General features: G+C 48.3%; 1 protein-coding gene across 1 annotated transcript in view; it reads right to left on the bottom strand.

Annotated features, from left to right (window-relative positions):
• Positions 1 to 9,667: 9,667 nt before the first annotated feature.
• LOC146839360 (glutathione S-transferase P 1-like) overlaps positions 9,668 to 19,266 on the bottom strand; it is a 195,144-nt gene continuing 185,545 nt past the window's right edge. The window contains exon 7 of the mRNA XM_085651360.1: positions 9,668 to 10,000. Within this exon, the coding sequence (XP_085507486.1) occupies positions 9,821 to 10,000 (180 nt within the window). The 3' untranslated portion in view covers positions 9,668 to 9,820. The remainder of the gene's footprint in view (positions 10,001 to 19,266) is intronic.

Raw genomic sequence — 19,266 nt, 5'->3', positions numbered from 1 at the left:
CGGTTCTTCTTCCAGAGGGACCGCCCCAGTTGGTAGGGAGCAGGACTCTGGAAGGGGGTGCAGAGGGTGGGAGAGCCCACCTCTGACCCCGGTGCAACCTGAGGGGTTAAACCCTAGGTTGGGAGACCAGTTCTCAGGGAGGGGTCCTGAGCTGGTTGGTGAGTTATGTCACGGGGTCGCCTCTCAGAGGAAGAGAGGGCGGAACCCTAGGAGAAGAGGTAGGGGGAGGAGAGCCTCACCCGTGACTTTTGGTCAGTCTGAGGGTACGGACCCTAGGCTGGAGGATCAGTGGCAGTTTAGAACTGCCCTGATGAGGGGTAGAGTGGAAAATGGTCACTATGTGCCAGGGGTTACTACCCCCCACTCTGTGGTTAGGCAAGGACCAGTGGCGCCTAGGTGGTCTAGGGCCTGGTCCTGGCCACGGACAGCTGAGGAGTACCAGGGGCGTAGCCCAGTTGGTCCGCCGAGTTTTTTCAGAGGAAACCCTGTGAGTTCAGAGTGGCGTAAAACCGGAGAGTGTCCCTGCCGCGGCGGGCCTGCGTCCGTGTTTTATCGCCCCAAGCAGGGAAGACCATCACGGTGGTGATTGGTCTACCCTGCGTTTTGGCTGGAAGGGGGTCGTGTTGGACTTGGCCCTTCTGGCAGGTTCACCCCGAGACTTTTTGCTTAATATTGTGACTTGGTTTAGTGATTTTAGTGACTTCTGCGCACTTTACCGCTGTGTCCCAGGGTAAAGTGCGTGCGTGTTGTGAGGTTGGCCTGCCCTCCCATAGGAATGCATGGGGGAATGTATGTGTCCCGGTAGTTCCTGATGCGTGGGGTGTGCAGGCCCGTGTTTGGTATGTGCGGACTCGTGGGAGTGAATGCTGCGCGTTGATGTGTGCAGCGTGCATGTACCTGGTGTGGAAGTGCCACTTCTAGAAGTGGGCACTTCAGTGTGCAGTCTCAAATGTGTGGCTTGTCTGGCGATTGGCTGGTGAGGTCAGGTGACGGACTAGGGAATTCCCCAGAGTCAGGAGGAGTCACCCAGTGGTGAATGGGGAGTTAGCATGTTGATGGCTGGGGAGGAGTGTACCTGGGTCCTGAATAGGACAGGGATTCCCCCACACAATGCTGGCGCCGGCCCCTGTGGTGCGTCTAATGACCCTAGCCCTGCCAGTGAATAGGGAGAGGGGCTGAGCAAAACAAAGTGCTCAGGAACCTGCTGGAACTGGTTCGCCTCTTCCCTGCACCTTAGACAAAGCCTTGTACTGTATAAAAAGGGGCTGTGTCCCCTTAAATGTTGTTCTCTTGCAGGATCCTCTTGAGGGGGGGCCTGCTGCTGCTGGGCGCCAGGAGAGACCGCCACTGGGGACTGCCTCCCTGCTGGAGGGCCCTGTGAGCTGGCTCTGGGCCCAGCCTTTGCCCCCTGCTCTCTGGAGGACCTTTTTGTTGCTGAAACATTGCTTGAAGCGCCTGGGAGCGCTTTCTGGACTTCCTAGCGCTGGGCGCGCTGTTTTCCTGGACTGGCTGTCTCTCAGAGCCTGGGAGCGCTCTGAGGATCCTTTGTAGCGCTGCGAGCGCTGGCTCACCTTGTAGCGCTGTGAAGCGCTTTGATTCGGCTTGCGGGTGCCCACCCCGCTTATTTGCGTATCGCTGCGGCGGGTGCCTACCCCGCCGAGGATTGCATTTACGGAGGGAGCCCACCCCTCTAATCACCGAGATCACCGCTGCAGCCCGGTTCGTGACCGGAAGTCAGGCAAGCCTGGGGGCGGGCCGCCGGGACAACCGGAACTGAGCAGAGGAGGGCGGGAGCCTACCCCGCCTCCTACCGAAGCGTCGCGGCTGCTTAACCCCCGGAGCAGGCAGGAGCCTACCCTGCGCCCCGGGGTACTTAGGAGAGTGACGTGGACGGCCGGAGCTGGAGCGGAGGAGGGCGCGAGGCACATTGTCGGTGCCTGCCCCCCTCCGTGTCGAGAAGCAGCCCCGGAGTCCGCCGGAGCAGAGAGAAAAAGCAGCCAACGCGGGAGTCCCCTGCCGACAGCCTGGTGAGTGATCGCGAGGGCTGGGGGACTCCGCGCACTTGCTGGGGAGGGCGGGAGCTGTGTTCACGAGTCCCCCCGAGCGGGACTCCAACGTTCTAGAGGGCCTTTGTTTAGAGCGCTAGACGCTCCAACGGTTGGGGGCATTGACTGGTGTTCAGAGCGCCCGGAGCGCTCCAACGAAGGGGAGCACGATTGTTTCTCGAGCCCAGTGAGGCTCCAACGTTGTGCTGAGCCACGAAGGCTCTAGGGGGCATATTTTTAATGGTCAGAGCCCAGAGAGGGCTCCAGAGGCACGCAGAGTGCCTGAAGTCGTTTTCCAGCTGCCCAGCACTTAGTGGGCAGCTGCCACGTTTAGGTGGGGGACCATTCTTGTTCTAGTCTGCGCAGCTGGCGCAGCCTGACTTTGTTAAACGCAGGGCGTCCTAGCCCCTTCCAGGCCAGTTGGCCCAGGGACTGCCACAGGTGGTGGCATAGGAGTTTTGCGCAATTGTGTTCCTACTTGCACCTCTGAATGTGTGTTGATGCATCATGTGCCATTGCTTTTACACCTCTGAATGTTTTATGCATCATGTGTGTTCCTTCCTTGCACCTCTGAATGTGTTTTGATGCATCATGTGCCATTGCTTTTACACCTCTGAATGTTTTTAGGCATCATGTGTTTTTCCTTCCATACACCTCTGAATGTGATGCATCATGTGTAACGTTCTATTACCCCTACAGGTATTGTGATACGTAGGTGGTTGTTGCTTTCTCCTAGTACGGGTGGTGCTAGCGAGGTTCTAGTTCCCTGCGTGACAGTCTCCTAAAGTAGTTAGGGTTACGTAGGTGGTACTTCCCCGATACCAGTAAGTACTGGTTGTGTGCTATACATATTATTTTTGTGCTACAGTGATTTTATATATTTTGTGTGCTAAATATCTAAAAAGTGCTAATTCCTGACAGTGGTCCAGGTGGCCCTGTCTTGTACATAATCCCTTGTAAATTCTGCCCGTGCCTGTTGGCACATTGTAAAGTGTGTGTTTTTATCTAATGTGTTGTGTATAATACAAAGGCTATTTTTATAGAATACCTTGTGTGGAGTTTCCTTTGTGGTGGGCCTTGGGTGTTGTTGCTGGGTGCGCGCGCAAACGCTTTACACATCGCCTCAGAGATAAGCCTGACTGCTCGTGCCAAGCTACCAAGGGGGTGAGCAGGGGTTATCTTTGGCGTGTAACTTCCTTGCCCTGACTAGAGTGGTGGTTTCTGCCTGGCTTTGGCGCAAGCCTTAGCCAACCCGAAACCGCCAGGTCTAACATTAACACATTTTTTAGGTTGCTAGAGTTTAGCCTTCTATTGTTGGTCTTGGCAGTTCTGCATGCATTATTTGGGACTGATTGGATATTGTGTTCGCCTGACTTAGTAGGAGTAATGAGGGCTGGTTCATATGATAACAAAAGGGTTTGTATCTCATTGTCTGTCAGGTAATTAAGTTGATTACGAGGCTGGAATAATCTGTTAGATGCACCCATAGTGGTAGATCTTAGTTTACATTGGGATTCGTGAATGGATTTCTGTAGATGGGCCATTTTTGAAAGCCATTTTTGTGATAGGCAAATAAGGTTTTTCATATCTCGGATAGCAAATTGCATGGCTTTAAGGGTCTTGTTGGATTGCGAGCTGAGATTATCAAGTTCCCCATTGTGTTGAGTGGCTCTAAGATTTTTAGACTCTATTCTAAGTTGTGGAATGATGGGAGGTTGTGTGGGTTCCTCTGTTGGTAAGCTGGCATTACTTCTCTCTAAGGGATAGGGACAGCTGTTGGGATGCTCTCTGCATGTTTCCTTGTATCTAGCTGCTGTTTTGCGTTTCCTATTGTCAGTCAAATGACTACCTCTCCAGTTAGTCTGGTCAGCGACTGTAGGTTCCATCCTACTGACTAGTTCCACTAGAGGGATGTAGTCGGTGTTGGGGCTTGAATTGGAGCTAAAGTCTCTGTGGTAGTGGTGGTTAAAGTTGATTTAGATAGAGATGGGCTATTACTCATAGCCTTGGAGTTTCTGGCTTCCTGTGTCAGCTGTTGGGATTCATTAGCGATTATAAACACATCTTGAGTAGCCTGTTTGGGTTCCTTAGCACTGTTGTTTTCTATCAAGGCAGATAGATTTCTATGTGGGGAGATTGTTTGCGAGTTTTTTGGTCTGGTTCTTGCGGGAGGGCTGTTAAAGATGTGATCTTTTAGGGTTGAGAAGTAGTCATCAAATCGTTCCAGATCTTTGTTGGCAGCTTGAATGAGAACCTTGCCGTTTTTGTAGCATGTTATGCTTAGTGATGCTCTCAGTTTTCGAGAGAGTGTGCCATGAGGAATGTTTCTCAAATCCTGAACCTTCAATAGATTAGAGTATTTCACCATTTAGCCATTTTGGAAGTAAAAAATATAAAGTCGTTAATATTAGAACCTTTTTTAAGTTGAAGTAGGGATCTAAGATTAATCTTTCCGGAGTTCTTCTGAGTAGGTTATGCTTAAAAGCTTTGGAGGCATTTTTGGAGAGATTAGGGGGGTATGAGATTGAATAGCAATTTTTTCCTTCAGTTTTCAGATAGGGCCTGGTCATGGTTACGAATAATAAATTTGGACCTTATTAATAGTATCTTCTGTTGTTGTGTCAATCTTGTTGTAGGAGGGTGGCCAGACAGGAATTTTGGTGCTAAATTGCTTCTGAGGTTATTTAGATGACTAGTTGCGGTGTAAACATATATATATATATAGATGTTTGAACAACATTGCCCCATCAAAGATGGCTGCCATGAATCTCCAATCTAGGGAGTAGTCCTATACCTCTCTCACTGTCCCACGCTTCTCTGTTGCGTAGTCTTACGTCTCTTTCTATTCCCAACTCACAGAGATGCTTTGAGTTGTAGTCTTTTGTCTCTTTCCCTACTTAAATGATGAGGGAGTAGTCCTATCTCTGTTTGAGTTGTTCAGCCATTTTGCAGAAAGGCCCTGGCAAGGTTTAACGAAGGTTTAATATCTCAGGAGGTTCTAGATTAGTTATCCAAGGGAGAAGTACAAGAAGTCCCATCCCACTACCAGGTATTCCTCAGCAATCTCTTGCTAGTAAAGAAAGCAGACAAAGAGTTTCGACGTGTAATAAACCTCAGATCCCTGAATGGTTTTGTTTTGTACAGCCATTTCAAGATGGTGGGGATACATTGCCTAAGAGACTCTCTTCGTCAGAACGATTAGATGATCAAAATAGATCTCAAGGATGCTTATCTATCTGTTCCCATTCATCATTTACATTCTCGCCACCTACAATTTATTTGGCAAGGCTGCAAGTTCCAACTCCTTTAATTACCTTTCGGCCTGTCTTCAGCCTACTGTTTCTCCAAACTCCTGAAGCCACTGGTAGCCTTAATGAAGTAGGATTAATTATATAACTGGAAGATATGTTAAAATTGGTCAACTCAAGACAATTCCTACAAACACAGACCGTGTGGGCAGTATATCTTCTCCAGAATCTAGGGTCTGTAATAAATCAAAAGATATCAATTCTAATTCCAACTCAGACAATTCAGTTCTTAGGTTTCTAAATAGATTCCAAGAATTCAGCTCTCTTTCTTCCTCTGAAGATCAAAGTAATCAAAAAAGAAATTTCTTCTGTTCTAAAACTAAACAAACTTTCTCTCTGCAGAATGGCAAGAATTGTGGACTTTCTTTCCGCATCCATTCCAGCAAGTCTTCCTGCTCCTCTTCAATATCGAGCGCTCCAACGCCTCAAGGCTCACATCTTCAATGGGACCTCCCTTCCTCAGCGTTAGTTTCACTTCATGCACAGAAGGAGTTGAAGTGGGGGCTCTCCAGGATGGAGGCCTGGAATGGAACACCCATTTTTGGCCAAGCCCCAGATATCACATTAGAATCCGATGCCAGCAGATCAGGCTGGGGAGCATGGTGCGGAAATGTTGCAGCAGGAGGAGAATGGTCCCCAGAAGAAATGCAGTATCATATAAACTGCTCAGAGCTGCTTGCAAGTTCCCCACTCTATGTCATCTCTGAGAGCCTTGAGCTCAGCCTCTGCTCTCCGCTATCTCTGGAAGCCTCGAGCTCAGCCTCTGCTCTACGCTCTCTGAGAGCCTTGAGCTCAGCCTCTGCTCTCCGTCATCTCTGGGAGCCTCGTGCTCAGCGTCTGCTCTCCGCTCACTGTCATCTCTGAGAGCCTCGAGCTCAGCCTCTGCTCTACGCTCTCTGACAGCCTTGAGCTCAGCCTCTGCTCTCCGCTCTCAGAGCCTCGAGCTCAGCCTCTGCTCTCCGTCATCTCTGAGAGCCTTGAGCTCAGCCTCTGCTCTCTGTCATCTCTGGGAGCCTTGAGCTCAGCCTCTGCTCTCCGCTCGCCTTGAGCTCAGTCTCTGATCTCCGTCACCTCTGAGAGCCTTGAGCTTAGTCTCTGCTCTCCGTCATCTCTGAGAGCCTTGAGCTCAGCCTCTGCTCTCCGCTCTCTGGGAGCCTTGAGCTCAGCCTCTGCTCTCTGAGAGACTTGCGCTCAGACTCTGCTCTCTGGCATCTCTGAGAGCCTTGAGCTCAGCCTCTGATCTCTAGTATCTGAGAGCCTTGAGCTCAGCCTCTGCTCTCTGCCATCTCGGAGAGCCTTGAGCTCAGCCTCTGCTCTCTCTCAGAGCCTTGAGCTCAGCCTCTGCTCTCTGCCATCTCGGAGAGCCTTGAGCTCAGTGTCTGCTCTCTGCCATCTCTGAGGGCCTTGAGATCAGCCTCTGCTCTCTAGCATCTCTGAGAGCCTTGAGCTCAGTCTCTGCTCTCCGTCATCTCTGAGAGCCTTGAGCTCGGCCTCTGCTCTCTGTCATCTCTGAGAGCCTTGAGCTCAGCCTCTGCTCTCTGCCATCTCGGAGAGCCTTGAGCTCAGTGTCTGCTCTCTGCCATCTCTGAGGGCCTTGAGATCAGCCTCTGCTCTCTAGCATCTCTGAGAGCCTTGAGCTCAGTCTCTGCTCTCCGTCATCTCTGAGAGCCTTGTGCTCGGCCTCTGCTCTCGGTCATCTCTGAGAGCCTTGAGCTCGGCCTCTGCTCTCGGTCATCTCTGAGAGCCTTGAGCTCAGTCTCTGCTCTCCCTATTCCTTCTCAGGTGGCGAAGAATGTTGGATTTTGGTTGGATTGAAGCTCACTTAGGGCCTTCCAATGAGTAAGGAGTCTGCCAGTTTTTTTTGCCTGCTTAGAGTGCTGAGAAAAAAATCTATGACTTGACTCCTACCCATTTGTACCCAAAGGACAATTGTTCAGGCCTTGATCATCTCTAGTCTGGACTATGGTAATGTACTTTACTGGGGCCACAAATCATCTGTGAAAAAGCATCAAGTCATTCACAACACTGCAGCACACCGGCTGTGTCCCATCCATAAGCATGCCTCTGTTTCCACTCAGCTTTGGCATCTTCACTGTCTTACTATAGACAAGTGTATGAAGCTCAAAGCTTTTTGCTACATGCATAAAGCCAAGATGCAGTCAGGACCTAACTTTTCAAAGATGCTTGTTCATCTCATCCTTATTCTCCAACCGTACTCTACACTCAATCAATCAGCATTTGTATAGCGCAGCACTGTCATCCTTACGGGTTTCGCTGAGGGTGCCATGAGGGTACGCTGTGAACTTGGCCACAAAAAGAGGGCGTTCTTTTGCATATTTGAACTTCTTTCATCCTTTTATGAGACTTGTTCTGTAAACAATTGAACAAATGTTTATTTAATCTCTCTCAGTATGCCCCAGCTGTTCCAGTTCTGGGAAGCCCCTTGGAGCGGGCATTTCAAAGCCAGCTTGACAAATCAGATTAACATAACATGACCAGGGGGATATATAGTTTTACAAGCCATCAGAGAGAAGACAGGGTCTTGTCATCCAGAAATGAGATCAAGATCTTCTCTGGAGCACAGGATACGTTGGCTGACCTTGATATACCTTGCCTACTCTGAGGAAGGCTGGAGTGCGGGTGAGGAAGTCATCAGTGAAGGGTACAATGAGCTGGTGTGACAGAGTCTTCTCAGTACCTCTCCCTGAGGGATCTAGCAGGAACTCCTAGGGTGCGCACCACTGCAGGTGTAACAGTGTCCAGAGCCCTGGCACACCAGTGGTAATTGACAACACACCTGTCCAGTATCATCCGGATGTTCCAGACCTGGAGAAAAAGGCCTGATCTGGCTAACATCTGACCCTCTTGTTCCAGTCAGCATCATGGAGTCAGCTCTACTACGTCTCCAGCTTTCTGACTGCTGACCACCACCTCTGAACCCTTATCCATATTAACCTCTCTTGGCATTTAACGCAGTCGACCCCCCGCCATACCAGCCACTTGTGCCTCTAGACATCACCAGCAGTGCACTGCATTAGTTCTCGTCCCATCATTGCACCCACTTTATGTCTGTGTCTCGGTGCTCCCATAATCTCTGACCACACCCCTATCAGTAGGTGTCCCTGGAGGTTCAGTCTTAGGTACCATCATCTTCTCTCTCTACAGATGAACATCTGTGGTGGCATCGGATGTCACTTCTGTGCTAAGTACTCAAGTTATACTATTCCCATTCAACCCCATGTCCTCCGTCTGACTGAGAATATCAGACTTCCTCTCAGTTCTTAAGCAGTGAAGGGCTCCCTCTTTTTGGAGTTACACACCTCATCCTGTTGCCCTCTACTGCTGTTGCTCCCCCAACACTGACATGAGGAGGTGTCACAGTCACAATCACTTCCTGCCCACTAGCCTGGCGTGCAATTCTACCCTTGACTGGAATAACTCGCCATCTCCAAGCGTAAATGAGGCGGAGGTCAGATGTCGGCTTCTGAACACCAAGGAACAAGCCCTCATCTCCCCGTACATCCACCAAATCACTGATCAACAACCTGGTCATGAGGACGTTAGATTTCTGCCACATCCTCTAGTCTATACTCCGTAAGTGACTGTTCCTCCCACTCACAACGTAATAAGTTTTGCCAAACACGAAAGGACTGATTCATTTTTTTGTTATTCTCAAACTACAACTTAATACTAAGTTCATGACTGAGGAGACTCCGCAGTCAGGGTGGAGCAGCCCATAAACTGAAGTATAGATAAAACGTACATCTTGTAGTACGTTTTATTTTTTGTTTATGTTTTGTAGTACTACAAAAAGTACTAGAAAGCACAGTTTGTGACTCAGGGCCATGGTCTTTAAAGTGCCTAGACTCACCACTACTTCTCCCTAGAGGCGCCAAGATGGCCGTCATAAGAACCATGCAAACTCCTAACTACTGTCTGCAAGGCAGCATATGGCACAGCTTCTGTCTGCCTCTTGCTGTTATCTTTCCCCCTTGCCCAAGCTCACTCACGGCTTCTAGGCATCCAGAGCCTTCTGTCTATTCCCAAACCAACCAGTATGAACTCCTTGGACTCCTCCAAAGGAGCACCCTTGCCGGACAACCTGAGGTGGACACCCCCATACAACTCACCCCATGACTGCTAGCCTCTGTATTTGAATGTAAACATGTGACATTATCAACGCATTATGTCTGTACTCGTTAACTAAACTATAGTATCACTTCTATATGTAACCTTCAATCTTTTTTTCAAAGTGCTTTGCTTGAATAAACACAATAAAATACAAAAAAAAACAGTTGCACAGATGGGCAGACAAGACTTTGACAATGCTTTTTATTCTCAGTATCCTCCCATGAGCTCAGAGTTTGATCAGATCCTTTCATTGGACGAAGCTGTTCCTGGTGAGGAGGACGAGATGTTTGATGAGGTGGCAGATGGCACATTGGTTGATGGTCCGACTACAGCTGCCTAGAAGGGTGGAAATATAGGGTTCTTGTGAATATCCGACTGCAGGTAGGCCTTGAGTTTTGGACGAGATTCCATCTTTTCCTGGAAGGCCTTCAGATAAGGGAAGCTGTTAAGGCACTCCGGGGCAACCGCCAGGAGATTTTGGATGACATCCAGAAGATTGTAATCTGCAAAGGAGACCTGTCCAGAGCAAAAAACATCCAAGTTATGAAGGGATCACTCAAGGAATAAGAGAGAGTAAGAGGGGTTTAGCAAAAGAGACTTTTCCAGAGAAGATGGAGAAGAAACCCCCTATGTGACCAGAGTGAATGACATGAGGAAAAGCAAAGGAGATCTGTTTATTTGTTAACACTGACCACAAAACAATCACTGGTTAAGCAACCACCCTGGGGCTCAAGGAAGGTGGAGAAAATGATCGGAAAAGGCCAGGCCTTGTGAGTCAGGCGGATGGGCAGTAGTGAAAGTTCCTTCCCAATATGGAGAGCAAGAATACCCATAATCTAGGTCTGAGCACCACAAATCTTCTGTGCACTTTGCAGTTTTGTCAGCGAATGCCAGGAGCATAAGATCAGCTGAAGGATTTAGTCAGGTGGCACTTGCTGATGTTTTATCTGAAGCTCGAGAGGGTTACACCAGAGACAGAATCAGACAGAATCTTGTACCGGGAGTCAGTTTATTCACTCTCTAATGTGGTAGACCAGATCAATGTTTTGAAATCTGAAGATCAAATGCTGCGATCATGCGGTCTGAAAATTCAGCAATCCACCATACAAGGCATTGTGTAATCAATTGTTCAACTGCTTACATCTCACTCAATCCTTTATGTGAATTCCAGGACAAAATGCAGGGGGATCATTTGCAGCTGCCAAACTAATCCCCCATCCTTGAGGACTTGCTTTATTTGGGGAGGATCTGTCCAGAGGAGAAGAAAAAGAGAAGGAAGAATAACCCCACAAAAGGGAAAAAGAGAAAGGAAAAACACTATGACAAAGGTGGCTCATCTAGAGAAGAAGAAAACACAGAAGACGAAGGAATGACCAAGGGACAAAAGTGAGTAACCGGAAAAGTAAAGAGGGCCTGTCCGAAGAAGAGGACACCGGAGAAGAAGGAGTCAGCCAGGGATAAGAGTGAGTGGTAGGCACTCGGGAACAGTACTAAGTAGGGAACAAAGGAGACAGGTAGAAACGTTAAGAAAAGAAGATATTCTGAAAAAGATAACAGCAAGGGTTTGAAGGAAGAGTGATACAGCCATGGATACTTGCTTGGAGGAGAAGAAACGGCGTAGAAGAAGGAACTTTCAATAGTCCACAAAGGTATTAGGGAGAATCACTAACATAATATATAGGGAAACAATATTGTTCGACAAAAATGTTGTGTCCCTAAACTTATAATGGTAACTACAAAAATATTAAAAATAAAATATAAATTCAGACTAATACAGTCCAAAAACATTGAAAAATATAATTTTATATATACACACACACATATATATAGTTTAGTGAATCTTACATATTTTAATATATAACTTTAAGATAATGTAAAATAAATACTAATAACTTAATACTATATAAAAATATTAACTTATAAAAACATGTCTTTATATATATATACACACAAACACATATATATATTATCTACTGGCGGTCGCCAGTAGATAGTTATAGTTACAACCTAGTTTCCATAGGAAATCTCTAAATTCTATTTTGAATAACTTTGGCACCGGTTGACGAATCCTCGCGAAATTTTCAAAACTAATGGGGCGCTCCGTTCAGCTCCTACCCTGAAAGTCTCGGAGTGATTCGTCAAGCGGGGGCCGAGAAAAAGGGGGGGTCCCAAAACGCGTTTTCCCCATGCATTTTTCCATAGGACCTTTAGTCGCAGCTACAGCCCGAACGGCTGAACAGAATTACGTGAAATTTGGCAGAGAGGTAGCCATAAGGTCAAGGAAGTGCCTTTTGCAGGTCTGGTGTAAATCTGTTCAGTATTTCCTGAGACAATAGCATTTAAAAGCATATCAATATCTATACGCACGCACCGTGCGCGCACTGTGCGCTCACCCTGCCGTGCGCGAGCGCAATTCTGATTGGTTGTTAGATGTCGGTAAACATTCGAATCGGTCGAAAACATGAAGTGTCGGCTGCCATTTTGTCTCTCGCAGTCTGAGGGGGTCAAAAACAAAGATGGAGAACGAGAAAAGGGGGCAGAGTGGACAGTTCCTGACCCCCTAGCCTTGCTCAGGGTGTCACAGAAGGACCCCCAAGGGAGAAAAAAACAATTGTTAACTTTTTTTAAAATCGCGAGGTGCGCGCACTGTGAGCGCACGGCACGAACTACGAACCGAGCGCGCGCGATGCGCGCACCTCGCGGTTTTTAAAAAAAATAAAAATTGTTTTTTTCTCGCTTGGGGGTCCGGCACGAACTGCGAACCGTGGGCGCTCGGAGCGCACATCGCGCGCACGGTAGGTTTCACACATGTTATAGTTAGCTGGACATTTCACTCGTAAAAAACCAATGAAATTCCCCCGTTATAGTTACTGATGACATATGTGTCTTTCTGAAAAATAAATATTTGTAATATATATGTATAGCTAAAGATTAATGGAAGAAGACATGGGTAAATGAGTGTCTAAATACAGTGATGTAATATCTGACGTCATCAGCAGATCGCGGTCGCGTGAGTTATAGTTGCCTGCAGTAACTATAACGGGGGAATTTCATTGGTTTTTTACGAGTGAAATGTCCAGCTAACTATAACATGTGTGAAACCTATGGTTTTTCAAGTGAATATATATATGTATACACACAATGCAATATCATTAAAATATTTATATTTTACACAATATTACATTTCAGTAGTCTATTGAATTTTGTTATGGAAAGCATATGCATATTTAGATGTGTATAACTATACATATGCACACCACACACCTATCTATTTAATGATATCCATATCTAAATTTGTATTTAGATGAAGCATAAAAAAAGTCATACTACAATTACAAAACATTAAATAAATTATCAGATAAATATAAAAAATATAAAAATTAGAAACAAATATAAAGAAATAATTTAAAAATAATAATAATAGTAATAATAAAACATATATTTATTAGTATTAGGAAAAGTATTGGCGTCTAGGAATATTGGATACACTATTCCCACGCTAGTTTATGCAACAGCAGTGAAAGTGCAGAGTTTGTAGGAGTAACATTTATTATTCCCACTCCAAACAGCACAACAGTAGGAAAAGTGTTGCACTTCGGAGGGGTTAGATTTACTATTCCAACTCCAAAAAGCGTAACAGTAGGGAAAGCGTATGACTTCGGAGGGGTTAGATTTACGATTCCCGCTCCAGTCTTCAACAGTAGGGAAAGTGTTGGACTTCGGAGGGGTTAGATTTACTATTCCTGCTCCAGTCTAAGCAACCAACAAGATGCTTATCCTCGGTAACGCCTTATCTGGTAGAGGCTATACCTAGCCGCAGATTCCTCATCTTTGAATTTACCAGGCATCAGACTGGATCCGGAAGGTTTTTCGTGAGCAGTACCCCTGGGCATTGGTAGGTGGTGTTGTTTGACTCCGCATGCGTCATCGTCTGTGCGAGAAGTGATGTGCACGGCACCTTTATAGGAGCCACCTAGGCAGGCTGACATCAGTTTCTTTTCACGACTTTACATAACCAGAAGAGCAGAGCCATGAACGATAAACACTGGCATGAAAAGCTAGGACCGTGAAAGGTATTCGCCATGTCCCTAGAAATCGGTTCTCAGATCAGGGAGGATGGGTGAGTCGGTAAGGAATCTGAGGCTAGATATAGTCTCTACCAGATAAGGCGTAACCAATTCGAATTCATTTGCTAACCTGATAAACGTCTAGCGGCAGATTTGTTTGCCTTTGAATAGATAAACACCTAAGATGCCCACGCAATAGCTCCCCGGAGGTGGGTCTGCAGACCAATTTCACACAAGGAAGTCCTGCAGGACCAAATGGGCAAAGTGCCCATCTCTACAGACCTGGCTGTCCAGACAGTAATGTTTTGTGAACGTGTGCAGGAAAGTCCATGTTGCTGCCTGGCAGATGTCCAGGACTGGATATATGCGTGCTACTGCAGTAGTCGCGGCATTAGCTCTGGTGGAATGAGCTCGCAAACCTTCAGGAGGTTGCTTGTTCGCAAATGCTTAGTAGATTTTGATGAGTATGACCCATCTAGGTAGAATTACAACACTCTTTATGGGTTCAGATGATGGTGGAGTCGCTCCTCTTCTTTGGAAGGGTGTTGAGGAGCGTAAAAGGTAGGCTGGGTGATTGACTGACCTGCATGAAATGAAGTGACCACTTTCGGTAAAATGGTGGCCCTCTTGCGTAGCACCAGTTTGCCCACATATGCTATTTGGCATGAGTCACGAGCAGGATGCAGGAGGCCATGAGGCCCAGGAGACTCGGTCAGTCTCACCAAAACCCAGGACAGTGGATGAAACATTGGTATCATAGCCTGAATATCCTGGACTCTCCGCTCCGGAGGATAACCCCAAAACTGCACAGTTTCCAGAACAGCTCCGAAGAAAGGTAGCATCTGAGAGGGAGTTAGGAGTGACTTTGGCAACTTGATAGTGAACCCCAGTAAATGCAGGAGGTTTACCGTAGTCTAGAAATGGGAGTCAACAGCCTGGGGCGAGCCTGCCTTAAACAGCCAGTCGTTAAGATAGGGGAAGACTGGTACCCCTGATTTCCACAGGAGAGCTGCAACCAAAGCCATCACCTTGGTGAACACCCAAGGGGCACTGGTAAGGCCAAAAGGGAGCATGGTGAACTGTAAATGCTCGTGACCTACGGTATACCACCGAAAGCGCAGGTGGGCAGGCTGGACGGGGATGTGGAAGTAGGCGTCCTGAAAGTCCGAGGCTACCATCCAGTCTCCTGGGTCCAGGACAGACAAGACCTTAGCAACCGTAAGTATTTTGGATTTTTCCTCCTTGAGAAAGAAGTTGAGATCCTACAGATCTAGAATATGACGAAGGCCTTTTTCCTTTTTATGAACCAGAAAGTAGCAGGAAGCAACCACACCCTACTCTCTCTAAGGCTGCCTTGACCAAGTGAGTCAAGACTTCCTTGCGGAGAAGGGACAGATGATCCTCCGTCAGCCAGTCATGAGATGGTGGTATGGAGGGAGTGGTTGTGACTAAGGGGAGGGAGTAGCCCCTTAGGACTATCTGCAAAACCCACTTGTCCGATGTAATGCTCTGCCAGTGGGGCAGGTGATGGCGAATCAGGACACCAACTGGATGCCCATGGTAGCAATGGGGCAGATTAGGAAGGTTTGGAGGCTGCAGCTGCCCGGGAGGTGGTGGACTGACCAGGCCACTGGCTACCCGATCCATAAGGCTTGCAAGTACTGCGCCCTCGGCCACGCAGAGGCTGGGGAGCATGCACAGCTGGGTGATTGGGAGAGAATTGGGCCGGTTGGAAACCCTCCCATAGCTACGAAAGTAGTGAAAGGCGGATTGGGGTGACATGGAACCATAGAGAGGCCCAAGGACTTTGCTGTAGCCCAACTGTCCTTGAAGCACTCCAGCGCTGAAACCGCCTTGTCTCCGAAGAGACAGGTATCATTGAAGGGCATGTTCATAAAGGATGCCTGGACACCCTCCCCCACCCCCCCAGAAACAGTCATCCTCAACCAGGCGTGGCGTCTCAGGGCCACCACCGGTTAAACTGCTCTGCCCAGTGAGTCGGTCGTGTCTAATCTACAGCAAATAGTGAATAGTGAACTTTGCTGCATCCCTCCCCTCGGCAACAGCCTGAGAGTGTGCAGCCCGGGCCTCCTCTGGGACCTAAGGCAGCACTTGTGCAACCGTGTCCCACAGAGTGTGGGAGTAACGGAGCAAAAGGCATGCTGTGTTCACAGACCACAATCAATCAATAAGGATTTGTATAGCGCATCTAATCACCCATGAGCGTATCCAGGTGCGGAGAGTGCCGCTGTAGGGGGCTCAGTTGAATACCCAGGACTTGAGTCCCTTCCTGGATTTCAGCAGAGAGACGCAATACGGGTGTGAAGAGGAAAAATATGCCAAGATTTCATAGTGAGGAAAGAGAAGAAGCGCCCAACACTGTTGCTGCGGCAGATGCAGGGGGTGTGGGCGAGACAGCGGGAGGCGAAGCAAAGATGCTTGGAGGGAATGTGGAAGTTCAGTCGGTGGTTGATGTATGCTGGTCCCAAGTTGTGGGGTGCCTTGAAGGTGTGGTTCAGCATCTAGAACTGGCACCTCTTCTGAACAGGGAGCCAGTGGAGCTTCCTGAGGTGGGGGGGGGGGGGGGAGAGTGGGGGTGATGTGGATCCATTTGGGGAGGTCTAAAATGAGTCTGGCCACTGTGTTCTGTATAGACTGGCCACTGAGTTCTGTATAGACTGGCCACTGAGTTCTGTATAGACTGGCCACTGAGTTCTGTATAATGCTAGGTTGGTGAAAGAGAACATCTTCTTCCCCAAGAATTCCACCATCTTTAAATCCCTATCCGGGAAGCGGTAGGGCATTCACCATGGGATGTTGAGGCTTGGACGACCAAGATCTCTGGGGTAGGGTGTTGGGTGAGGAAATGTGGGTCTCCTTGAGCATGGTGGTAGCAGTGGGCAATTATCCTATTCACAGGATGTGAGAAATTGGCCTGGCATATGCTGGTCACTAGTTATAGTGCCCACCTTGCACCAGTCAAATTTGACTCTAATGGTAGATAGGTTTAAGACAACCTTTTAAAGAAAGCTATCCTAGTGGTAGCTGTGGAGAGCAGCCTTCAGGCTAAGTCTCTGAGGAATGTAAAGCAGCTTGTTTACCTTATAATCTCTTGAATTACCAAATGAAAAGGACACCACACCGGTATATATATCAAATATATATGTATTTATTCTTAGATACACTCTACTAATCTCTTTATGAGATTAGAGCCCAGATACACATTCAAATGTCAACACTTCTCAATAAATTAAGCACAAATATGGCTGGAGCCCTAGGGACGTACCAGACCATATACTAAGAAAATGGTTTAACAAACTCGACTTGCAAAATGAAAAGGCCTAGGGCCTTGGGAATCGCTGGGGCTTCACTTCTGCAGTGTTAGCAGGTAAGTAATCAGCCCACGGGAGACGCGTGCAGTGTCTAAACACAGCCGCGGGTTTCCTATTGGTTTCAATGGCACAAGTCGCGGTTTGTAATTTAAAGTTTTAGGGCAGTTCAGAGAAGTCAACAAGCAAGCCACTTACAGGGTAAGTATTTCGAGGGCCAACACACACTTGGGCACCGGAGTGCACGAGTTACCTCACCCACGGAAGCCGGGTGCATATGTGTCTTTTGGTGTCGGGTCGCGATGCTGTTTTCAATGGAGATCACTGAAGACTTGCTGCTTGTGACGACTGGAGAGGTGTCCGCTGGAATCCGAAGGTGGATTGGAATTGAAGAGGACCTGCAAATTGAGGGGACAGAGTTCAAAGTCACTTGCCAGTGACCGGTGGCCAGCAGGATGGATGACCACTGATATCGTGTTGCTTCAGGTCGTCGATGGTGATTTGTCTCTTTGCTCATGAGGTCCAGGAGAGATCGACGATGACCAGCAGCTGGATTCGGAGGGTTCCACGACGTCTGCAGCTGATGAGTGTCGGCAACCGGATTGGAGCCAACAAGCCTTGGCAACTAAAAGTCTCGTGTGGAGTGAAGATTGAAGATGATGCAGACCAGCAAGGACTGATGGACTTGCCCAGCGAGGGTAAGTGAGGGCAGGCCCGGAGCAACCAGGAGAGCCCTTGAAGTAGGTGAGAAAGTCTTCGGGTGAGTCACTAGCCAACGGGCAAGCAACCGCGAAGACGCCTTTGCAGGAAAAGTTCCACAGGAGACCACGGTCACTCGGGACGGGGTAGGCTGCTGATTTTCGGTACCAGACCTGCTAGGGACTTGGACTACAGCTGGTCCAAAGCACAAGTTCGTAGAACGTTGTTTAGGGTTTACACTCGAAATCAGTGCACGGTTCCCTGGTATTGCTGTTCCTCGTCACTCGTGGGGTGCAGACGCCACAGCTTCGCTGGGGACTTAAAATGGCCGACGAGAGGTCCGGAAATCCGCTTCAGGGGACGCAGGGACTTCGGACTCCGGCGGGAGCGGTGAAGTTTGCAACCGTTGATCAAAGTTACTGGTGCCTGCCAAGCAGGGGAGTCACTCCTTGACTCCAAGGGAGATTCTTCAGTCTTCCAGAGATAGTGGAACGTCGAAGGGCCAGGATTCTTCTTTGTAGAGCGTCGTCCAGGTGTAATCTGAATTGCATTGGCAATGCTTGGTATCTTATAGTGAAGATAGGGGAGGGACTAGCTCTATGACCACTCCTCTAGGAGGGTCAGGGTAGTTACACCCACTTCCCTTTGTCCAGTTTCGCCCCAGAGCAGGGGCAGGTAGCCCCTGAACCGGTTTGAGCTGGCATATGCACAGAGGAGCCTACTGCTCCCCCAGTGCAGGACTTCAAAGCACTCTAAGAGTGCACCCACCCAGCTCCAATACACTAAATCCTGTCTGGGAGGTGGTGACACCACCCTGTGACAGGATACCCTTTGTTGGGCTTCCTCCACTGCGAGTGTCGGTCAGCAGCAGGAGGGCAGCCCAGTGTCTGTGCTGGTGGCATCCATTTTGTGATGCCAGGGCTCTAGAAGATTTCTACCGTTTAGTACAGTGGGTACATGTCGTCCCCTCTAGAAGGGTGGGATCATACTCCCACACCAGTTACTGGTGTGGGGGTATGATTCCAAGTTGTTTGACACCAAACACGACATGTTTTGATGCAGTCATTCCAAAGTTAGCATTTACCGCGAGGTTATAATGCACTTAAGAGTATATGGTTTAACCGCATCCACAAACAGCAGCAGAGAATAGACTCTGCCAGCTGCAGAGGGGTCCTGCTCAGGCAGAAGCACCCCCTCACATAGTAAACCAAGAACCCTGCCCTCAGGATTGATAGGGCCTGCAAGAGGGGTGACTGATAGGTTTATATGTGTGTGTATGGTGAGATATAGGAACCTATACCTCAGTGAGGAGTGCTAACACTACCTCACACAGGCTGCAGTAGCAGGCATGTGGTGTCAGATTGTGAAGGCTTCCCAGGGGTGGCATAATACATGCTGCAGCCCCTGGTAGGCCTTTGAAGTACCAATGCCCTAGGTACCCAAGGTACCATATACTAGGGGCTCCTAAGGTACCAGAGTATCCAATCACTAGTGCATACATCAGAAAAAAAGTGGGGGCAACATAAGTGCAGATCCTACTCTCCTACACAGGAGCCCCTATGTTGGCTTTGGACCAAGTCCCCAAAGGACGTCAGTGAGGGAGTCATTGAACGGCAATAGCGGTTTTGATGTGGAGACTCCCGGTTGCAGCACCCCTGTCCAGATGTTAGTCTTGACTGCCACTGAT

The sequence above is a fragment of the Triturus cristatus genome, chromosome 4_1, assembly GCF_964204655.1.
Source record: "Triturus cristatus chromosome 4_1, aTriCri1.1, whole genome shotgun sequence".
Lineage (NCBI taxonomy): Eukaryota > Metazoa > Chordata > Amphibia > Caudata > Salamandridae > Triturus > Triturus cristatus.
This window is presented reverse-complemented; position numbering and strand designations above follow the sequence as displayed.